Raw genomic sequence first — 21993 nt, 5'->3', positions numbered from 1 at the left:
GTGGTGGTTTGATTCAGGTGTCCCCCATAAACTTAGGTGTTCTGAATGCTAGGTTCCCAGCTGATGGAGATTTGGGAATTAATGCCTCCTGCAGGGAGTGTATTGTTGGGGGCAGGCTTATTGGTATTAAAGCTAGTTTCCCCATGCCAGTGTTCGGCACACCCTCCTGTTGCTGTGGTCCACCTTCTGTTGGCCAGGGGGTGATGTCCACCCTCTGCTCATGCCATCGTTTTCCCCTGCCATTGTGGAGCTTCCCCTAGAGCCTGTAAGCCAAAATAAATCTCTTTTTCCCAGAATCTGCTCTTGGTTGGGTGATTTCTACCAGCAATGCGAACCAGACTGCAACAATGTTGATCTTTTGGAACCTTTGTTTTGGAGGAATAGGCACGGACTTGGTGTTTGCAACTGAAGGCGTCTTCTGGAGTGGTAAGCCAAATTTTATGGACTATTTTAATGAGAATCTAAAAATGCTAAGTACAAACAGCATTGAACTTCAAGGCTTGGCTTATGAGCTTTCTAAGGGAAAGGAAAGACTACAGAGGACTTTGTTGGAACTGGGCTACTGGCATAAGGGCTGGCTGTGTTCTGCTGCCCAGGCCCAAAGAGTTTAATTAAGGTTAAATTTATAATGGACTGATGTGCGTATGTAGGGAAGAATTTTCAGGTTAAACCTAAATGCCATGACTAAAGTTAGAGATTTTTCAAACTGTTTACAGACTCTTAAGGATACTTTAAAAGTTTTATATAGGGACATAGTCTTAATCTAAATTCATCTTACATTAGACACAGGTGATGCCTATGCTAGGTGGGTCACAAAGTCATAAGTACAGATGTAATTGGAGGTTTAACCAGGTTAAACATAGACAAGAGTCTATCACCTTGTGTTTTGCAAATGGATAGATTTGCTATGTAAAAACAAACAACTTCAGAATAGAATAAAAAATGTCAGGATGCTTATCTCTCTGCTCTGTAATTTCATTTTGCTCTTGCTTTCCAACATATGCTACTTAAATTCATGGAAAGTTGGACTCTCAAAAAATGGATAAAACCCCCTTTATCTCAGACCCCATACAAGTTTAAGCCACATGTCCCCCAGACTCTAACTAGAGATAAAATGGCCAATTGTCTCTGACAAATTAAAAAAAAAAAAAAAAGGAAAGCCGGGCGTGGTGGCACACGCCTTTAATCCTAGCACTCAGGAGGCAGAGGTAGGAGGATTGCCGTGAGTTCGAGGCCACCCTGAGACTCTATAGTGAATTCCCAGTCAGCCTGGGCTAGAGTGAGACCCTACCTCGAAAAACCAAAAAAAAAAGGAGTACAACATATAACTGTGGTTCTCTTTAGTTCTTCTCTTTTAAACACCTAAAGTCACATTTGTTAGGTAAAATTTCTCACTAGACAAAATGTTAAATAGGTCAACTGAGTCAAGGTATTTGACCAGGTTACAAACTCCTTACATAAGATAAACATCAGAATTACCTAATGTGTATATCAGGGAAAGGGCCCCTTCATTAAAACATTTAATTGGATTAAATCTAATGTTTACCTGATGCCAAGGTTTTAATCAATAGAGAAACTGAGTCTTATGATAAGACCTCACTCATTAACAGGTCACTGATACTAATTTGTTATGATTTAAGGATTATAAAACTGGCTTTAAGACTCTCTCAGTAAAGTAAATTAGGTTCCTCTTTTCATCAAGGTTTTAACTATTCTTAAGATAAAGACTCACATAAAAGTGATTATTTTCCAAAGGTGAAGTACTCATACCTAAAGACATTGTAACTTTAAAAATAGCTTCTGTCTTATTTATGCTAATTCAATTGAATGGTCATAACTAGGTTTAATCACTTAGGTTTAAGTGATTTAATTTCAGTAATGATAACTTTCATCTTCCTGGGATATGTTAGGATAGCTTGCTTAAGCTTTAGCAAATTTAAGTCATGGGTAAAACATAAAATTGTTTTATGTTAATAAAAGTTTCTGTGGTACATAAAATCAATAACTATCAAGCTTAAGCCAAAATCATGGGTTGTCAAATAATGTTTCTTCTTTCAAAAAGATTTATCAAGGGTGGTGTTAAAATTTAGCTAGCTGTTTTGATTTAAAAAAATTATTAAACTCTATGGTTCTATTTCCAATGTTGTCTGGGTAATTTGTACCAACACAGGTATCTAAATTAATCAGAGATATTTTCAAACACAGGTACTAAAAATTTATAGGTTTAATGAGTTAATCTATAAATCAATTGGTACTGTTTTCAAGACTGGCGACAAGTCTGCCTGTTTGTAAATGTTAAATATTTAAAATGTGAGATATTTATAAGTATTAGATATTTAAAATATGAGATATGTTTACTTTCTATACCTCTTATATAAGGCTTTGACTACCATACTACAACTACAATTTTAAAGATAGAATAATCAGACTCTCAAGTCCTAATTACAAAAACAAAAGAGGGAATCCTTACCCCCACACAACCAACTAAAAAAGGCATTATTTACCCTAGATATTTTAAATTTTTCTAAAGAATATAAACAATCCTCTTTTCAAAAACATTGGTCCTCATCCATTATCTACAGTTCTATCTGGGTAAGATGGAGGGACCTATTGACTGGGGCCTGGAGCTGGCTTTGCCTCCGATCTGGGCCTCCCCAGCTGCTTGCAGTACAGTTGCCCATTCGACCTTAAAAAATTGCTCAGCCACCTTTCCCATACCTGTCCAGCTTTTTCCAATGTTTCCTCTGGAACTTGCATTTGGGCCCCGCCTTCCCTTAAAAATTCCAGTATAGATGCGGCTACATTCATCCTTCCTTCTGTACTTCTAACACAACTGAGCCCAGTGCTCAGCACTGTCCACCTTCTGGAATGGTTTGTGTTTGTGGAGGCGGGATGACTTTCTGCCCACCAACTGGATGGGCCTCTGTGCCCCAGCCACCTTAATCCCAGATGTAGGTATCATTCCTGGAAATGACGCCCTCCCTATGCCCTCTTTTGATTATATCAGAGGGAGACCTATCTCCAACAATAGCTAGGTTCCCTGGCTGAGGTAGTCCTACAAAACAAGAGGGGCTAGACCTACTAACGGGTGAAAAGGGGGGCATATGATTGTTTTTATACGAAAAATGCTGCTTTTATACCAGTAAATCGGGAATCGTCCAGGACAAGATTAAGAGGCTCCAGAAAGACTTGCAGAGGAGGCAGTGGGACCTCCAGAACAGCCCACTGTGGATGGGCTTACATGGCTTCTTACCCTATCTCCTCCCTCTATTTGGGCCCCTCCTTCCCCTCCTCCTTATCCTCACTGTCAGGCCTTGTGTAATTAACAAAATTACACAATTCATTCACCAGCGGCTAGAGGCAATAAAACTCTACCAGGTTAAGATACATTACCACAGACTGGCAACTCAGGAATTAAGTTCTTCAGATAACCCACTGCCACCTCCTCTGCCCTCCATGTGACCAATGATGGGTAAGATCTCAGACTGACTGAGACAACCTAAGACAGGCCATGGAATGGGTTCTCAGCAAGCTAAACACCTAGTACCCAGTGACGGGTAAGATCCCCAAAGGGGGACAACCTAAGACAGGGCCATGATGACTAATGCTCTTACAAAAACAAAAGGGGGAGAGGTTGGGCCTTGAGAGGCCTGGGTGTGAGGCCTAGTGGTACTTCCTGAGCCTAAAGTTTGGTGATCTGCCTCAGGCCAGCTACACCTAATGGCTTATGGCCTGCTACTTCCACGTAGGAGTTGGAATTCCCGCACGCATGTTTGGGACCAATCATCTCAAAGGTCACGGTTTACTATTGGCCCTTACCTCTCCCCGCCATCCTAAAATCCCGCCTTCATTCTCAACATTATATAGGCAGCTGCTTGTAACAATAAAGCGAGTTCCTGCTTCCACAAGACTCCTGACTCAGTGTGGTTTTTCTCCAGTGACTAGTAGAGGTTCTGAGTCGTCCAACGTTCATTCCTTCTTCCTCAACCCCTTGGGAGAAACCAGTGGGCCTGGCCCCTCCTCAGCACTACCTACCTGCCGGGGAGGAGCCCAGCAACTATTCACTGTTTAAACTTTAAGTGTGTATAGCTTTGATTTTTAAAAAACAAAACATCATGTTGAAAACAAAAGGATCCCTCCCCAGCAATACTGGTGAGACTGTTTTATATTTCTGTATTTTTTTAAAAAAACTATATGCATAGATGGAAAGAATGAGAGGAAGAAGGAAGGGATGAAGGAAAAAGGGAGAAAAGGAAGAAATAAATTTACAATTAATATATAATACAATATTTTCCAACACTTAAGACATTTTATCTATACTTACTGAAAGAGCTCAAAAACTCTTTTAAATTTACTTATAGATTTGTTTGTACAAGTATATGTTCTTCTAATTGATGACATGGTATTACTCCATGGTGTGTATGCAATCACTTCAATAATCCCACAAGTTTTCTTTTTGTGGGGATAAGTCAATAGCATGAAAAGCGGGTCAAGAAGATACCATATTCACCAATTAGACACACTGTATCCTAAGGCACTCAGTATTATTCCTATCTTCAGTCACAACTAAGCTCTCAGTGCACACTGCCAATGTGTCAGCTGTAAGGACATTATACAAAAGTTAAAGCCAAGTGTAAAATCAGCTCCAAATAACTAAATCATAATTTTTATCCTCTAAAACCTAAAACAACGAACTCCTCATTCCCCAAACCTGTACTTTTCCACTCTATTTCATCATGTTAGAGACTTTCTATTCAGGGAGGAAGTGGTACAGAAAAAAAGCAATGTCTCCAGAACTGATAGTGTCTAGGATACTCAAAGCCTGCTCTTTTAATACACGTCTCATCATTCAAACAACAGAAGTGATCAAAGATTTTAGGTCCCAGTTAAGAATTCCTGGTAAAACAAATACATGACTGTGCCTCACAAGCCCAGGACCAATGCTGTAGATGAGATTCACCTCTCCATTGGCAGTCAAACAAAGCAAGGTGGGAAAAGTATAAAGCGAAAGACACAGACATTTTAAATCACATTTCTTTTGATTTAAACTGTTTTCATGAAATTTCTAGTACTAAAGCATGCTTGAATACAATACCTCAAAAACATTTGAGGAGGAAGGGGATAGAAAGAAAGAGCAAGAAGAAGAAAAGGAAGACCAACACCACCCAAATTTCCTCCAAAAAAACAATGTCCACCACTGGGGGTTTTTCCCATGATGTTACATTTATAAGAGTAATAGATGGAGCATATATGTATGAACACATGTTGTAGGACTAAATTTGAACATATGACCAATGGAGTCACTATTGATGGGTTATGACAAAAGCTATTTTTTCTATATTATTTAGATCTAAAGTTGATATGTGCCCCCCAAAACTCTATCCTATAAAGTCTATGACCCAAAGTAAGAGTAGAATGGGCCCCTGAATAAGAAATGAAGGACTGAAGAGATGGCTCAGCAGTTAAGGTGCTTGCCTACAAAGCCTAACAAACCAGACTGGATTCCCCAGTGCCCATATAAAGCAGGATGCACAAAGTGGTGCATGCATCTGAAGTCTGTTAGCAGTGGCTCGATGCCTTGGTGTTCTCAACCTCCCTCTCCCTCTCTCTATTCTCTTATTCTCTTATTCTCTTATTCTCTTATTCTCTTATTCTCTTATTCTCTTCTCCTCTCTTCTCCTCTCCTCTCCTCTCCTCTCCTCTCCTCTCCTCTCCTCTCCTCTCCTCTCCTCTCCTCTCCTCTCCTCTCCTCTCCTCTTCTCTCTCTCTCTCTCTCTCTCTCTCTCTCTCTCTCTCTCTCTCTCCTTGCAAAGAAATAAAAATAATTTTTTAAAAAGAAATGAGAGCTGGAAAGATGGCTTAGTACTTAAGGAACTTGCCTGTGAAGCCTAAGGACCCAGGTTCTATTCCCCCATACTCATGTAAGTCAGATACATGAGGTTGTGCATACATCTGGAATTCATTTGCAGCAGCTAGAGGCCCTGACACACCCATGCTGTAACTCTTTCTGTCACCCTCCCCCACCTCAAAAATAAATAAATAAATATTTTTGTTTGTTTGTTTATTTTATTTATTTGAGAGCAACAGACAGAAAGACAAAGAGGCAGAGAGAGAGAGAGAGAATGTGTGCACCAAGGCCTCCAGCCACTGCAAACAAACTCCAGATGCATGCATCCCCTTGTGCATCTGCCTAACATGGGTCCTGGGGAATCGAGCCTCGAACCAGAGTCCTTAGGCTTCACAGGCAAGCGCTTAACCACTAAGCCATCTCTCCAGCCCCTAAAATAATTTTTAAAAGAAAAAAATGAAAACATCCACATATACTCTGTTCATAATAGGGAGGCCTGACAGACAAGCTCCTACTTTACAGCTCATTATTACTCACATATGGAGACATGGCAGAACAGAAGGATGTCTTCAATGATACACAGAACTACTGAAAAACACAGGTCTCTTGCACTGGAGTTTTGGATAATTAGGTAAATAAATGTCTTAAGCGCTAACCCATTTGTGGGCAGGATTTTGACAGTTGCAGTCTAATTCATTTGAGTGACAATGGCAATATATTGTGGTCTTATGTATGGGAGTTTGTATGTGGGGGTAGAAGATGAAACCTTCCCTGGGTTTTTTTTGATTTGTTTTGTTTTTGTTTGTCAAAATAGTCTAAGTTTCCATTGCCAGTAAGACTATCAGGAAGCAAATACTTTCTCAGGAAAAACTTTTCAAGTTGCCCAACACATCAGCTGGTGATTCCCTGTTCCATTAGCTCACAGCTTTTTTTTTTTTTCTTTTTAGTTGTTCATTTAGGTTTATTTCATCAGGAAATCTTTTTTCAAATATATATTTTTTTTTTATTGAAAACTTCTATACTTACAGACAACAAACCACTGTTTTTCCCTTCCCTCCCTCACTTTCCCTTCATAACTCTGCTGTTCATCATATCCCCTCCCTCTTTCCATTAGTCTCTGTTTTAATTTGATGTCACCATCTTTTTCTCCAATTTAAGGGTCTTATGTAGGTATTGCTAGGCTCTGTGAGGTCATGGATATCGAGGTTAATTTCTGTCCAGACAGCTGTATGTAAGGAGTGGTACCCTTCCTTTGACTCTTACATTCTTTCTGCCACCTCTTCCACAACAGACCCTGAGCCCTATGTGTAAGTCAACAATAAATAAAATTTTGTTAAAAGTACCACAAACAAGGGCTGGAGAGATGGCTTAGCAGTTAAGCGCTTGCCTGTGAAGCCTAAGGACCCCAGTTAAGGGCTCATTTCCCCAGGACCCATGTTAGCCAGATGCACAAGGGGGCGCAAGCATCTGGAGTTCACTTGCAATGGCTGGAGGTCCTGGCATGCCCATTCTCTCCAATTCTCTCTATCTGTCTGTTTCTCTGTCTGTTGCTGTCAAATAAAAAAAAAAAAAAAAGTACAACAAACGGTAGATTTCTGACCAAAATGGCATCCACCTCACCATGCTTCAGCTCCCAGGATAACACCAGGCAAGATCTGTGGGGTTTCAGGTTCAGCAGGTCCTAGCAGACCTCCAGAGGGAGGATGCAGAGAAGCAGAGTAGGGAATCCACTGATTACCACACTCTCAGGTAGCCCACTAGACCTCCAGACCTCTTAAGCACCTGTCCCAGCTGCCGCACCACAGACCAGATGGCTCCTGTACTACCTGCAGGTTCCGCAGATCCCGGCCAGTCACAAGTCACCTTTCTCCATGCCAACCAGCTCTCATTCCTCCCGCCCTCCCTCCCTCACAGCTTTCTTCCCTTCCTCCTCTCTTTCCCACCACGTGGACTACACCATCCCATCCCCCCACCCCACTCCCATGCCACCAGGTCCTCACCACCTTGTCCATGCTATTCCACCCCCCAACCCCCACCACCCACCAACTGATCCACAACACCCCATCCCCCTGCATCTCCATGCTACCGGGTCTATGCCATCCCCCCCACCCCACCACCCGCCAGGCTAGGCCAACTCTTCCCACCTGAGCAGACAGGACTGCTTGCCATCAAAAGCCTAATCTAATCAAACATAAAAGGGAACAATCACTGAAGACACTTCAAGGGTAAACTACAGCTTCCTCCTGAATTAAATAATATTCCCACGCTGTGATGGGCACACCACAGCTCAAAAGGAACAACAAGAAATGTCAAATGGAAGTAACCCCAACAAGGTTGCCTAGTCCCACAATGGAAGTCTCTAATCTAAACATGCAAGAGACAAAACGATCAGAATCTGAGAATGACACAAGGTATATGACCCTGACCAAGCAATTGGCAGAACTTGCAGAAAATCAACAACAGACCAACAATTGTGTGAATGTTGTCCTTGCTAGGCTTGACCTAATAGAAAAACCTGAGAAACTTCAAAAGAGAGTTAAGTGATCTGAAGGAGAGAAAAGAAAAAGGACCTCAATAATAAGCTGGCTAAGTTCAATGAACTCATGAATAAGTGATGCAAGGATGAATTCCAAGAAGCATTAATAAAATCAGAAAATGACTTGAAGATAGAATACAACAGAGGGATGGATACTATACAGAAGAAGGCAATAGAAAATACAAACCAAGTTGAACAAGTCCTCTTTAGAAGCCCACAAGAACAGAGTCAGTCATGTGAGGACAGAACCTCAGAACTGGAAGACAAGACAGAAGAAACAGCTCGTGAGTCCTAAAACTTGAATAAGTTCAAAAACTTTTGTGAACAGACCATGAAGGAACTGTGGGATACTTTTAAACCTCTCAACATTCAGATCATGGGTATGCCAGAAGGGGAAGAAATTCAGACCAAAGGCATGGAGAACTTATTCAACAAATTATCGAAGAAAACATACCCACCCTCTCAGAATAGTCTGATCAAGATAAAAGAAGCTAACAGAACTCCAAACAGACTGGACCAATGGAGAAACTCTCCAAGATATATTATCATTAAGACTCTAAACAACGAAAATAAAAACAAAGTCCTGGTCGGTAGACGCAGGAGAGTTCAGTGGCTCGCTCGCTCGCTCGCTCGCTCGGAGGTGCTCGCGGGCTGCGTTCCATCCGTACCTCGGCTCTCCCTGGAGAGGGAGGGAGGCTTCGTGGATCGGGAGCGAGCCTCCGCCGCGGCAGTCAGCTCGAAGTCGCTAGGACTTCTCTCAAACTTGTGTGCTGAGGAGACTCAGATGTTGGCCTCAGCTCCTAGGCTGAACTCAGCAGATTGGCTCATGAAAACTAATGTATTGAGACAAAGGAAAGGATCTGGCAGAAAGCAACATCTATTATCCTGGGCTTGGCAGCAAGGAAGAGGACAAGTAGTGGAATTCCTGCAATCTGAAAACCACACTGAAAGGTGACATAGAAGCTGAACGATGGGTGGCGGAGAGAGGTATAACATTCCAGCCCCTCAATCTAGAAACGTTAGTAAGAACCAACAGCAGCTTACTAGACAGAAGACTAAGGATCAGAATTCCCAGATGAAGATTGTTCACAAGAAAAAAGAACGAGGACACAGTTACAACTCATCAGCAGCTGCATGGCAGGCTATGCAAAATGGCGGGAAGAACAATTTTTCTAGTAATCCAAATTGGAACGCTAGTCTATCAAGTCCCAGTTTGCTTTTTAAATCTCAAACTAACCAGAACTATGCTGGAGCCAAGTTTAGTGAGCCACCATCACCAAGTGTTCTTCCCAAGCCACCAAGCCACTGGGTTCCAGTTTCATTTAATCCTTCAGATAAGGAAATAATGACTTTTCAACTTAAAACCTTACTTAAAGTACAAGTTTAAGATGAAGTACTAATATTTAAATTTAGCACTGTTTACATAGTCATGAATTGGTCTGAACCAAATTGACTTAAGGAGGTAAAACTTGTAATTTACAAATATAATCAAGACTATCATTTATGTGCTGTTTGCATGGTGACATATCAGTGCAACTTAAATAACTGTACTCGATACAAGTGAACCATTCAGGTTGATTTGGGAAATAGGTGACTTTTAAAATTGTCAATTGTGGAGACAGTAGTTTACAGTCAGTCAGGTTATATATAGCTGAAATATACAGGAACTGAAAAATGTAGACATTAGGAAATTAAATATCCTAAAGGCACCTAACTGCCAAAAGAAAATGAATTTTTACTAAAGATCTCATTTTACTAAATTGTACTTACTAATTGGTGTATGTGTGAAGGTCAATCAGGGCTTGCTAGAACAAAGCAGTCTATGGCCAAGTGGCCCGTTTTTTGGATCTCACTCTAGCCCAGGCTGGCCCTGAACTCAGTGATCCTACCTCAGCCTCCCAAGTGCGCTGGGATTAAAGGTATGTGCCACCATGCCTGGCTTTGTGTGTTTCTTAAGTATAGTGGATATGCATCAGCCTGCAGATGGACTAATTTTTTAAAAACTGATTTAAGTATCTAGAGAAGAAAGAGCCATGTAAATACATGTAATATGCTTGTAACATATGTAAGATTTTCTTTCATCCTACAAAGACTATTTTAGTATGAATTTGCTAGATGTATGACCATGGACTTTTTTCTACGAGGGCCTAATTTTAAAGGTCCCCAATTATTTTAAAGAAGCTTACCCTCATGCTAAAGTGCCAGTGTATGTACAATTGATTTGATTTTAAGCTACATATCAAAGTAAAGCCTAATATTAAGCTTATATTAAAAGATTTAAGCTGCTAAGACATTTCTTATTTTTGAGATTTAAAATTTAGTACAGGATCTCCACTCTATTCCCATCTTTAAACCCAAAGATTCATTTTTGTTTTCACCAATCCTGATGAGACAGTGCTTGGTTCCAGTGGCTCTGATGCTTGGTGATTAAGTGCAATTTAGGGAGACTAAGGCAAAAGGTGTAACCTCAACCCAAAGGGTGAAAATACTAATAGCTGTTAATGCTACTAATTTGATACCCATATTTTGCTGTTGACAAGGCAAGTTAGCTAAGTTGTAATTTTCCAAATTCTGATGCAATGTGGAAATCTTATGAAGCAATTTAAAGTAGATTAAAGAAATCAAGGAAGACTTCCAAGAATGGGAGGAGTCCACAAAAGAAAGGATGGGGTTACTTAATGCATCTGATGTGTTTGAACCATGAAATTAAAAATAAATTCTGCTCAGTAGCTTGCTTTTATTAAAAAAAAAAAAAAAAAAAAAAAAAAAAAAAAAAAAAAAAAAAAAAAAACAAAGTCCTACAAGCAACAAGAGAGAAACAGCACATTACATATAAAGGTAACCCCATCAGAATGACCTAAGACTTCTCAATGGAAACCCTGAAAGCCAGAAGGGCCTGTAATGGAACATGCAAAATATAAGAACCTATAGCTTCCAATCCAAACTGCTTTACCCAGCAAAAGTATCACTCATAATAGATGGCAAAAGAAAAACTTTTCACAATAAAAGTCAGCTTTACAACTATATGAACACAAAGCCAAGCCTACAGAGAGTATTTCTGGGAATTCTCCAGACAGAAACGAGTCAAACAACAAATCTCAAGAGCATACAAGAAGCAGACCACAATAACCAAACCTAGAGAAGGCTCAAAAAATTACAAAGTCTAAGAAAACACCAAGCCCCATAAAGCACCACAATATGGCAGGGATTAAATGAAACCTCACAGCTATTACCCTAAACATTAGTGGACTTAACTCACCCATCCAGAAACACAAGTTAACAGGCTGGATCAGAAAAATGGGCCTTCAATATGCTACCCTCAAAGACCCATCTCACCACTAAAAACAGACACTTACTCAGGGTGAAAGGGTGGAAAATGACATCCAAAGTGAGTGGAAATAAGAAACAAGCAAGAGTTGCTGCATTAACATCAGATAAAATAGACTTCAAACCAAAAGTAACCAAAAAAGACAAGGCCACTTCTTACTTATCAAGGGAGTGATAAAACAAGAGGATATCACAATCATCCATTTTTATGCACTGTTGCAGTCTGGTTCACATTGCTGGTAGAAATCATCCAACCAAGAGAAGATTCTGGGAAAAAGAGATTTATTTTGGCTTACAGGCTTAAGAGGAAGCTCTATGATGGCAGGGGGAAACAATGGCATGAGCAAAGGGTAGACATCACCCCTGGCCAACATAAGGTAGACCATAGCAACAGGAGAGTGTGCCAACACTGGCAAGGGAAAACTGGCTATAATACCCATAAGCCCGCCCCCAACAATACACTCTCTCTAGAAGGCATTAATTCCCACATCTCTATCAGCTGGGAATCTAGCATTCAGAACACCTAAGTTTATGGGGTCCACCTGAATCAAACCACCACATTCTGCCTCTGGCCCCCATAAACTGATATCCATACATGATATAAATACAATGCATTCAGTACAACTGTAAGAGTCCCCATACTTTTTATCAATTCCAATGATGTTCATACATCCCCACAGTCCAAGATCTTCTAACTGAGCCATAATACCAAAATATCCCTCCAAAACCCATAATGGCACAGAATAAACATTCACACTGCAAAAGATGGCATTGGGCATAGCAAATAAATACTCAAGCAATACATGACTTAAACAGGGAAAACACCAAACTCTGTAGCTTCAAGTCCAACAATTCTAGCCAGTGACAAATCTCCAAGTTCAATAACTCTAACCAGCAACAAGTCTCTGGACTTCCAATTCTGTCCCTCCAGCTAGGCTACTCACAGTCCTAGAAAACTTCCTTGGGGCCAGCAGCAACTTAGCAGCCATCTTGTGGTCCCAGCATCTCCACTGGATCTCCACTGTAATCCACAGTTCATCCTCATGGCTCCATGGGGTCTCCATGCAAGCATCCAGCAAACCTGCTTCACACTGCCCATGGCCACTTCCAAAACACAAGACCATGTTGCAAGCTCAGTGACCCTCTCTTGCATTTCTTGTACTCCACAATGCCAAGTTATTAATCCAAGGGGGAATAAAATAGACTTTGAAGAACAGGACACTCCTTGAATTCCCAGGCCCCTTCAAAAGAGTCTACATTCTTCCTGTTGCCCTAATGCAGGTCAGCTAGCCCAGTCTCAAAGGTTGTAATTTCTCAAAAAATTTGCAGGTGAATGGGCAGCAGTTTAGGCCCAAAGATTTCATTTTTTCTGTGCCATATCCCTCTGCTCACACCAGTTCATTTCTATACAAAGCAACCCTGCACAACTTCTCAGGACACGGGCGCAAGAGCAAGCTTCTCACACAGATTGCTAGCCCAGTCCAAGCAAAGCTCATTCTCACCCTCATAAGCCAAACCTCACAATCCATAGTTCTTACTGCATTCAGGTCTTTCAACTCTGACCAGAATAGTCCACTTACAGCACTGCAAGGCATCTGGGCCAAAGTTTCAAATTCTTCTACATTTCTCTTGAAAATCAGCTCCAAAGGGCCAAAACCACACATTCAGGTGTCTAGCAGCAAACTCACTCCTGGTACCACTTTTCTGTTGTGTGCAGTCCGGTTCAAATTGCTAATAGAAATCACCCAACAAAGAGCAGATTGTGGGAAAATGAGGTTTATTTTTGGCTTACAGGCTCAAGGGGAAGCTCCATGATGGCAGGGGGAAAATGATATCATGAGCAGGGGGTGGACATCACTCCCTGGCCAACATAAGGTAGACCATAGCAACAGAAGAGTGTGCCAAACACTGGCAAGGATAAACTGACTATAACACCCATAAGCCCATCACCAACAATACCCTCTTTCCAGAAGGCATTAATTCCCAAATCTCCATCAGCTAGGGATCTGGCATTCAAAACACTGAAATTTATGGGGGACACCTGAATCAAACCACCACATGCACCAAACAAAAATGCACCACAATCCATAACACAAAACCTACTTGATAACAAAACAGAAATAAACACCAACACCATCATAGATGAGGACTGCAATGCTCTACTATCATCAATAGATCATTCAAACAGAAAATCAACAGGGAAGAGACCTTAACATCACCATAGATCAAGTAGACCTAACAGACATCTATAGAACATCCTACCCAAAATCTGCAGAACATACTTTGTTCTCAGCAGCCCTTGGAACATTCTCCAAAACAGAATATATACTGGGCCATAAGGCCTTCCTCCATATATTTAGGAAAATCTACATAATTTTCTGCATGGTATCAGACCACAATGCTGAAAAGCTAGAAATTAACAACAACAGATGCACCAGGAACTCCATCAGCTCCTAGAGACTGGCCAACACACTTTTAAACAATAAGTGGGTAGTGGATGAAAAAAGAACTGAAACGTTTAAACTTCTAGAATTGAAAAACAATGAGAACACATCAAACCAAAATGTATGGGACATAATGAAGGCAGTCCTTACGGGAAAATTCATAGCACTAAATTCCTTAATAACAAAGACAGAGAGAGTCCCAAATCAATAACCATCCATCAAAAGGCATTAGAAAAACAAGAAGAATCCAACCCCTAAAAAACCCTGATGGAAAGAAAGATTCAAGATCAGAGCAGAAATTAATGAATTGGGAACTAAGAAAACAACTAAGAAAATTGATGAAACAAAAAGCTGGTTCTTTGAAAAGAAAAAAGCTGATAAACTCCTGGCCAATTTGATGATGTGAAAAAAAAAGAGAGATACTTCAAATTAACAAAATTAGAAATGAAAAAGGAAAGGCACAACAGACAAAAGTGAAATTGGAAGAATCATCAGGACTTACTTTCAAAACCTCTAGTCCACAAAACTGGATAATCTGGAAGAAATGGATAAATTTCTGGACGCATACCACCTACAAAAACTAAACTGAGGGCATTCTTCAGCCTGGTACCACAGGAGTACCTGTGCTTCACCCTGCCCATTTCATCCCATGAACTCCCTGTCCTCTGAGACATCTAGTTGCCAGGACCACATGCCAGACCTTGTCCTCCCCCACAGCTGCTCCTCTTCTAGAGCCTTCCATTGGATTTGAGTCCACAAATGCTTTTTAAAAAAAATATTCTTGGACTTCCGGTTAAGATGGCGGCGTAGGTACCACGCCAAAGCAGCTTAGGGGGGAAAAAGACCAAAAAAACTCAGCAAAATACACACTTTTACTAAGAAGTGAGGTGTATAGGAAATTGAGGCGGCAGCAGAGAAGTAGAAGAGTTATAGAGCATCCAGAGCCTGCACAGGCGGGAACAGCAGCTCCAGGGCAGCTTGGCCAACCGCCGCAGCCGCGGCGCGGCAGAAAGCCGCCGGACTCTCAGCTCGAGCTGCAGGACAAGCCAGGTGCGGGATTTTCCCCTCACACCGCGCTCTCCGCAACTCGGGACACGTGAGGGGAGAGCGGCAGCGAGCAACGGAGGGAGGAGCAGACCGCGAGGTAGAAGCATACGTGGAACAGCGATACAACCAGAGCAGCCGCGGCTCCCTCCCCTCCCCCACCGCCTGAACCCAGCTCCAGCGAACACAGCAGCGGCCCGGGACCAGCCACGCCAACTTGGGCTGACAGCAGGACCCAAGCAGGAGCAGAGTTCGGCAGCAACTTCAGCGGCTCCAGCACCGGTACCAGTGGCCCCAGCAGCAGCGGACCCAGGAGCGGCAGCGGCGGCAGATCCCGCAGCAGCGGCTTCGGGGGGAGCAACGGCGGTGGACACGGCAGTGGCAGCTTCAGCAGCGGTGGTGGCTCCGGTGGTGGCAGCTACAACAGCAGCAGAGGCAGCAGCAGCGGCTCAGTTTGCCCCGTAGGAAAAGCAAGTGCCCAGCTCCAGAAATCAGAACAGCAGCCCGATGACCCAGGCAGCAACTTGACTGAGACCACAATCACCCAAGGTAACTGGGATTGCACCAGGGAAGGGACTCACTTGGTCACAAGCTGACTTGGATACCTCAACAGACCACAAATCTAAACCTCTTTGTTGATAGAGGATCTGGTCATTATAATAACTACTCTTGCATACATACTCGGGGCTGTTTTTGATTGAATGTGTACAGTGTTTAGTTAAATTTTAGAATCTACCTGTATTTTATTCCACTCAGCCTGCTTGAATACTCCTATAGCAGGGAAACTCAACCCCTAAGAACATCTTTGTAGATACTCTGAGAGTCTTAAGAGCCACACCTAATACCTTAAGGTCCTACATATATATATTACATCAAATCAATTGATACAGCTAAGAATACACAGCTAGCTAGAAAATCCAAGCATTAACTTAATCCAAGATGCAAAAATATATACATTATAACACAAGAAACACTAAAAAGCAAGACGATATAAATCCACCTAAAAGTATTAATGCATCAGAAATGTCCTCCAGTGAGAAAGAGTTAGAGGAAATGCCTGAGAAAGAGTTCAAAAGAATAATTATAAATATGTTCAAAGAGGTCAAAGAACACATGAAAACAATCAAAGAAGAAATCAAAGAGGAAATCAAAGAAGAAATCAAAGGAATCAAAGAAGAGGCAGGACACCAATTTAATGAAATAAAGAAGGCAATACAAGACATAAATAGGGAAATAGAAATAATAAAGAAAAACCAGTCAGAATTACTAGCAATGAAGAACACAGTTAATGAAATAAAAAACTCTGTAGAAAATCTCACCAGTAGGATGGATGAGGGAGAGGACAGAATATCTAAGCTAGAAGATCAGGTGGCAGACCTAATGCAGTCCAACAAAGAGAAAGACAAACTTATAGAAAAGTATGAGTGGGAATTTCAAGATATTCGGGACACTATGAAAAGATCCAATATAAGAATTCAGGGCCTAGTAGAAGGAGAAGAACTCCACTCCAGAGGCATAGTAGGCATCTTCAACAAAATCATAGAGGAAAATTTCCCCCAAATTGGGAAAGAGGTGCCAATACAGATACAGGAAGCCTTTAGAACCCCAGCCAGACAAAACCCGGAAAGAACCTCTCCTCGCCATATTATAATCAAACTTCCAAACACACAAACCAAAGAAAAAATATTGAAAGCAGTTAGAGAGAAAAATCAAGTTACCTACAAAAGCAAGCCCATCAGGATTACAGCAGATTATTCAACACAAACTTTTAAAGCCAGAAGGGCTTGGAGTGATATATTCCAAGTTCTGAAAGATAACAACTGTCAACCAAGGTTACTTTATCCTGCAAAGTTATCCATTCAAATAGATGGAGAAATAAAGACATTCCATGACAAAAGCAGGTTAAAGGAGTATTTGAAGACAAAACCAGCTCTACAGAAAATACTTGATAGAATCCTCCATGCTGAACAAAGGAAAAGCACACATATAAGGAACCTAGAAAAAACAAGCTATAATAAAATACCAGTTAACAGAAGAGAGCACAGGTAGAACCAGTAACACACACACACACACACACAAATGGCAAACATAAATACACACCTTTCAATAATATATCTTAATATCAATGGTCTCAATGCCCCAACGAAAAGACATAGATTTGCAGACTGGGTTAAAAAGCAGAATCCTACAATTTGTTGTCTCCAAGAAACTCACCTTTCTACAAAGGATAGACATTATCTTAGGGTGAAAGGTTGGAAGACGGTGTTTCAAGCAAATGGGCCTAGTAAACAAGCAGGGGTTGCTATCCTAATATCAGACAGGGTAGACTTTAGTCCGACGTTAGTCAAGAAAGATAAGGAAGGTCACTTTATATTGATTAAGGGCACACTCCAACAGGAGGACATGACAATCCTAAACATATATGCACCTAACATGGGGGCTCCCAAATTCGTCAAACAAACACTATTAGAACTAAGGTCACAGATAACACCAAACACAGTGGTTGTGGGTGACTTTAACACCCCACTCTCATCAATTGACAGGTCATCCATGGAAAGAATAAACAGAGAGGTATCTGGACTAAATGAGGTCATAGAAGGAATGGACCTAACAGATATATACAGGACATTTCATCCAAAGGCTGCAGAATGTACATTCTTTTCAGCAGCACATGGAACATTCTCTAAGATAGACCATATATTAGGACACAAAGAAAATCTTAACAAATTCAGGAAAATTGAAATAATTCCTTGCATTCTATCTGACCACAATGGAATTAAACTACAAATCAGTAGCAAGAGAGGCTATAGAGCATACACAAAATCATGGAAACTAAACAATACACTACTAAATGATGAGTGGGTCAATGAAGAAATCAAAAAGGAAATCAAAAAATTTATAGAGTCAAATGATAATGAGAACACAACATACCAAAAACTCTGGGACATAATGAAGGCAGTTCTAAGAGGTAAATTTATAGCCTTAAGTGCCTATATTAAGAAATTAGAAAGGTCGCAAGTAAACGACCTAATGCTTTGCCTTAAAGCCTTGGAAAAAGAAGAACAAGGCAAACCAAAAAGTAGTAGACAGGAAGAAATAATAAAGATTAGGGCAGAAATTAATGAAATAGAAACAAATAGAACAATCCAAAGAATTAATGAAACAAAGAGTTGGTTCTTTGAAAGGATAAACAAGATTGATAAACCCTTAGCCAATCTGACCAAAAGAAAGAGAGAAGAGACACAAATTAATAAAATCAGAGATGAACAAGGTAACATCACAACAGATTCCAGAGAAATTCAAAAAATTATAGGGACATACTATAAAAGCATATACTCCACAAAGTATGAAAATCTGAAAGAAATGGATGATTTCCTTGATCTATATGACCTACCTAAATTAAATCAAAATGAGATTAATCACTTAAATAGACCTATAACAAACATGGAGATCCGAGCAGTTATCAATAATCTCCCAACTAAAAAAAGCCCAGGCCCGGATGGATTCACTGCTGAATTTTACCAGACTTTTAAGGAAGAGCTAACACCATTGCTTCTCAAGCTTTTCCAGGAAATAGAAAAAGAAGGAATTCTACCAAACTCCTTCTATGAGGCCAGCATCACCCTGATACCAAAACCAGGCAAAGATAGAACAAAAAAAGAAAATTACAGACCAATCTCCCTCATGAACATAGATGTAAAAATTCTCAACAAAATATTGGCAAACAGAATACAAGAGTATATCAAAAATATCATTCACCCGGACCAAGTAGGCTTTATCCCAGAGATGCAGGGATGGTTCAACATACGCAAATCTATAAATGTAATACGTTACATAAATGGGTTGAAGGACAAAAATCACATGATCATCTCATTAGATGCAGAGAAAGCATTTGACAAAATCCAACATCCCTTCATGATAAAAGTCCTACAGAGACTGGGAATAGAAGGAACATATCTCAATATAATAAAGGCTATTTATGACAAGCCTACAGCCAACATATTACTAAATGGGGAAAAACTGGAAGCTTTTCCACTAAAATCAGGAACAAGACAAGGGTGTCCACTGTCTCCACTTCTATTTAATATAGTTTTGGAAGTCTTAGCCATAGCAATAAGGCAAGAGACACACATAAAAGGGATACAAATTGGAAAGGAAGAAATCAAGTTATCATTATTTGCAGATGACATGATTCTATACATAAAGGACCCTAAAGACTCTACTAGCAAGCTGTTAGAGCTGATCAAAACCTACAGCAATGTAGCAGGATACAAAATAAATACACAGAAATCAGTAGGCTTCGTATATGCTAACAACAAACACACAGAGGATGAAATCAGAGAATCACTCCCATTCACAATTGCATCAAAAAAAATAAAGTACCTTGGAATAAACCTAAGGAAGGAAGTAAAGAATCTCTACAATGAGAACTTTAAAACACTCAAGCGAGAAATTGCAGAAGACACTAGAAAGTGGAGAAACATCCCTTGTTCCTGGATTGGAAGAATCAATATCGTGAAAATGGCAATCTTACCAAAAGCAATCTACACGTTTAATGCAATCCCTATCAAAATTCCAAAGGCTTTCTTCATGGAAATAGAAAAAACAATCCAAAAATTCATTTGGAATCACAAAAAACCTCGAATATCTAAAATAATACTGAGCAACAAAAAAGAGGCAGGTATCACCATACCTGATTTTAACCTATACTACAGAGCCATAGTAACAAAAACAGCATGGTACTGGCACAAAAACAGACATGTAGATCAGTGGAACAGAATAGAGGACCCAGATGTAAGCCCAAGTAGCTATAGCCACCTGATATTCGATAAAAATGCCAAAAATACTCATTGGAGAAGAGACAGCCTCTTCAGCAAATGGTGTTTTGAAAACTGGATAAATATCTGCAGAAGGATGAAAATAGATTCTTCTCTCTCGCCACAAGAATTAAGTCCAAATGGATTAAAGACCTTAACATCAGACCGGAAACTTTGAAACTGCTAGAGGAAAAAGTAGGGGAAACCCTTCAACATATTGGTCTTGGCAAAGACTTTCTGAATACAACCCCAATTGCTCAGGCAATAAAACCACAGATTAACCACTGGGACCTAATGAAATTACAAAGATTTTGCACCACAAAGGACACAGTGAAAAAATCAAAGAGGCAACCTACAAAATGGGAAAAAATCTTCGCCAGCTATATATCTGATAGAGGATTAATATCTAGGATATACAAAGAACTCAAAAAGTTAACTAATAAGGAATCAAACAAGCCAATCAAAAAATGGGCTAAGGAGCTAAATAGAGAGTTCTCAAAGGAAGAAATACGAATGGCATATAAGCACCTAAAAAATGTTCTACGTCACTAGTCATCAGGGAAATGCAGATTAAAACTACATTGAGATTCCATCTCACTCCTGTCAGATTGGCCACCATCATGAAAACAAATGATCATAAATGTTGGCGGGGATGTGGAAAAAAAGGAACCCTTCTACACTGCTGGTGGGAATGCAATCTGGTCCAGCCATTGTGGAAAACAGTGTGGAGGTTCCTAAAACAGCTAGAGATTGATCTACCATATGACCCAGCTATAGCACTCCTAGGCATATATCCAAAGGACTCATCTCATTTCCTTAGAAGTACATGCTCAACCATGTTTATTGCTGCTCAATTTATAATAGCTGGGAAATGGAACCAGCCTAGATGTCCCTCAACAGATGAGTGGATAATGAAGATGTGGTACATTTATACAATGGAGTTCTACTCAGCGGTAAAGAAAAATGAAGTTATGAAATTTGCAGAAAAATGGATGGACCTGGAAAGTGTTATACTAAGTCAGGTAACCCAGGCCCAGAAAGCCAAGCGCCACATGTTCTCTCTCATATGGGGATCCTAGCTACAGATGACTGGGCTTCTGCGTGAGAATGAAAATACTTAGTAGCAGAGGCCAGTAAGTTGAAAAGGAGACATAAAAGGTGGAGAAAGGAAGGGAGGAGGATACTTAATAGGTTGATATTGTATATATGTAATTACAATGTTTGTAATGGGGAGGTAATATGATTGAGAATGTAATTTCAAACGGGAAAGTGTGGGGGTGGGGAGGGAGGGAATTACCATGGGATATATTTTATAATCATGGAAAATGTTAATAAAAATTAAAAAAAAAAAAACTAAACTGAGAGCAGATTAATCTCCTAAACAAACCTATCACACCCACCAAGGTTGAAAAGGTAATTAAAAACCTCCCCAAAAAGAACAGCCCAGGACCAGATGGCTTCTCAGCTGAATTCTATCAAACCTTCATGGAAAAACTGATACCAATTTTTCTCAAACTGTACACAATTGGAGAACAGGAAAAACTCCCAACTCCTTTTTTTTTTTTTAATCTCAAAATATATTTGATATACTCTGTGCAAAATGTCAAGTTCTGTATAGGTATGTACCTTATTTTGAAAAAGTTTATAAAATATAGTTCCTAAAAACAACTCCAACTTTAGACAACAGAAGAAACACATGAGACAAGGCCTAATTTTTCACATGAGAAACTAAATATGTTCTTAAAGCTCCAGTAACACATTCCTTGAAAATACTCAGAATGCACTTTGGTCATTATTAAATATATCAGAACACAGGCAAGTAAAACAAAATGCTATCTGCTGTTTACTACGCACAGAAAATATACCATACACTGAATTGAGACTGGTCAAAAGGAATTGTAAGAGCAAAGTTGTATGACATGGCTCTGTTCTCTACACATTCCTTATTTTAAGATTATAATTTGGAAATTAGAACTG

At 40.2% G+C, this 21993-nt stretch overlaps 2 protein-coding genes across 3 annotated transcripts in view; one reads left to right on the top strand and one right to left on the bottom strand.

Moving 5' to 3' along the window:
* Nucleotides 1-21993, bottom strand: part of Fut10 (fucosyltransferase 10) — a 175623-nt gene that overhangs the window by 57811 nt on the left and 95819 nt on the right. The gene's annotated exons all lie outside the window — the stretch shown is intronic.
* LOC123463419 (proline-rich nuclear receptor coactivator 2) lies at nucleotides 8988-11113 on the top strand. The gene has a single exon (XM_045158683.1). The coding sequence runs from the start codon at nucleotides 9355-9357 to the stop codon at nucleotides 9769-9771; it is 417 nt and encodes a 138-aa protein (XP_045014618.1). The 5' UTR covers nucleotides 8988-9354; the 3' UTR covers nucleotides 9772-11113.

This window comes from Jaculus jaculus, chromosome 9, assembly GCF_020740685.1.
Source record: "Jaculus jaculus isolate mJacJac1 chromosome 9, mJacJac1.mat.Y.cur, whole genome shotgun sequence".
Lineage (NCBI taxonomy): Eukaryota > Metazoa > Chordata > Mammalia > Rodentia > Dipodidae > Jaculus > Jaculus jaculus.
Note: the sequence above shows the minus strand (reverse complement) of the source record. Positions and strands in the feature narration are given on the sequence as shown.

Excerpts from the sequence above, each read along its gene's own strand:
- LOC123463419 (XM_045158683.1), top strand. The coding sequence starts at position 9,355 with ATGGGTGGCGGAGAGAGGTATAACATTCCAGCCCCTCAATCTAGAAAC.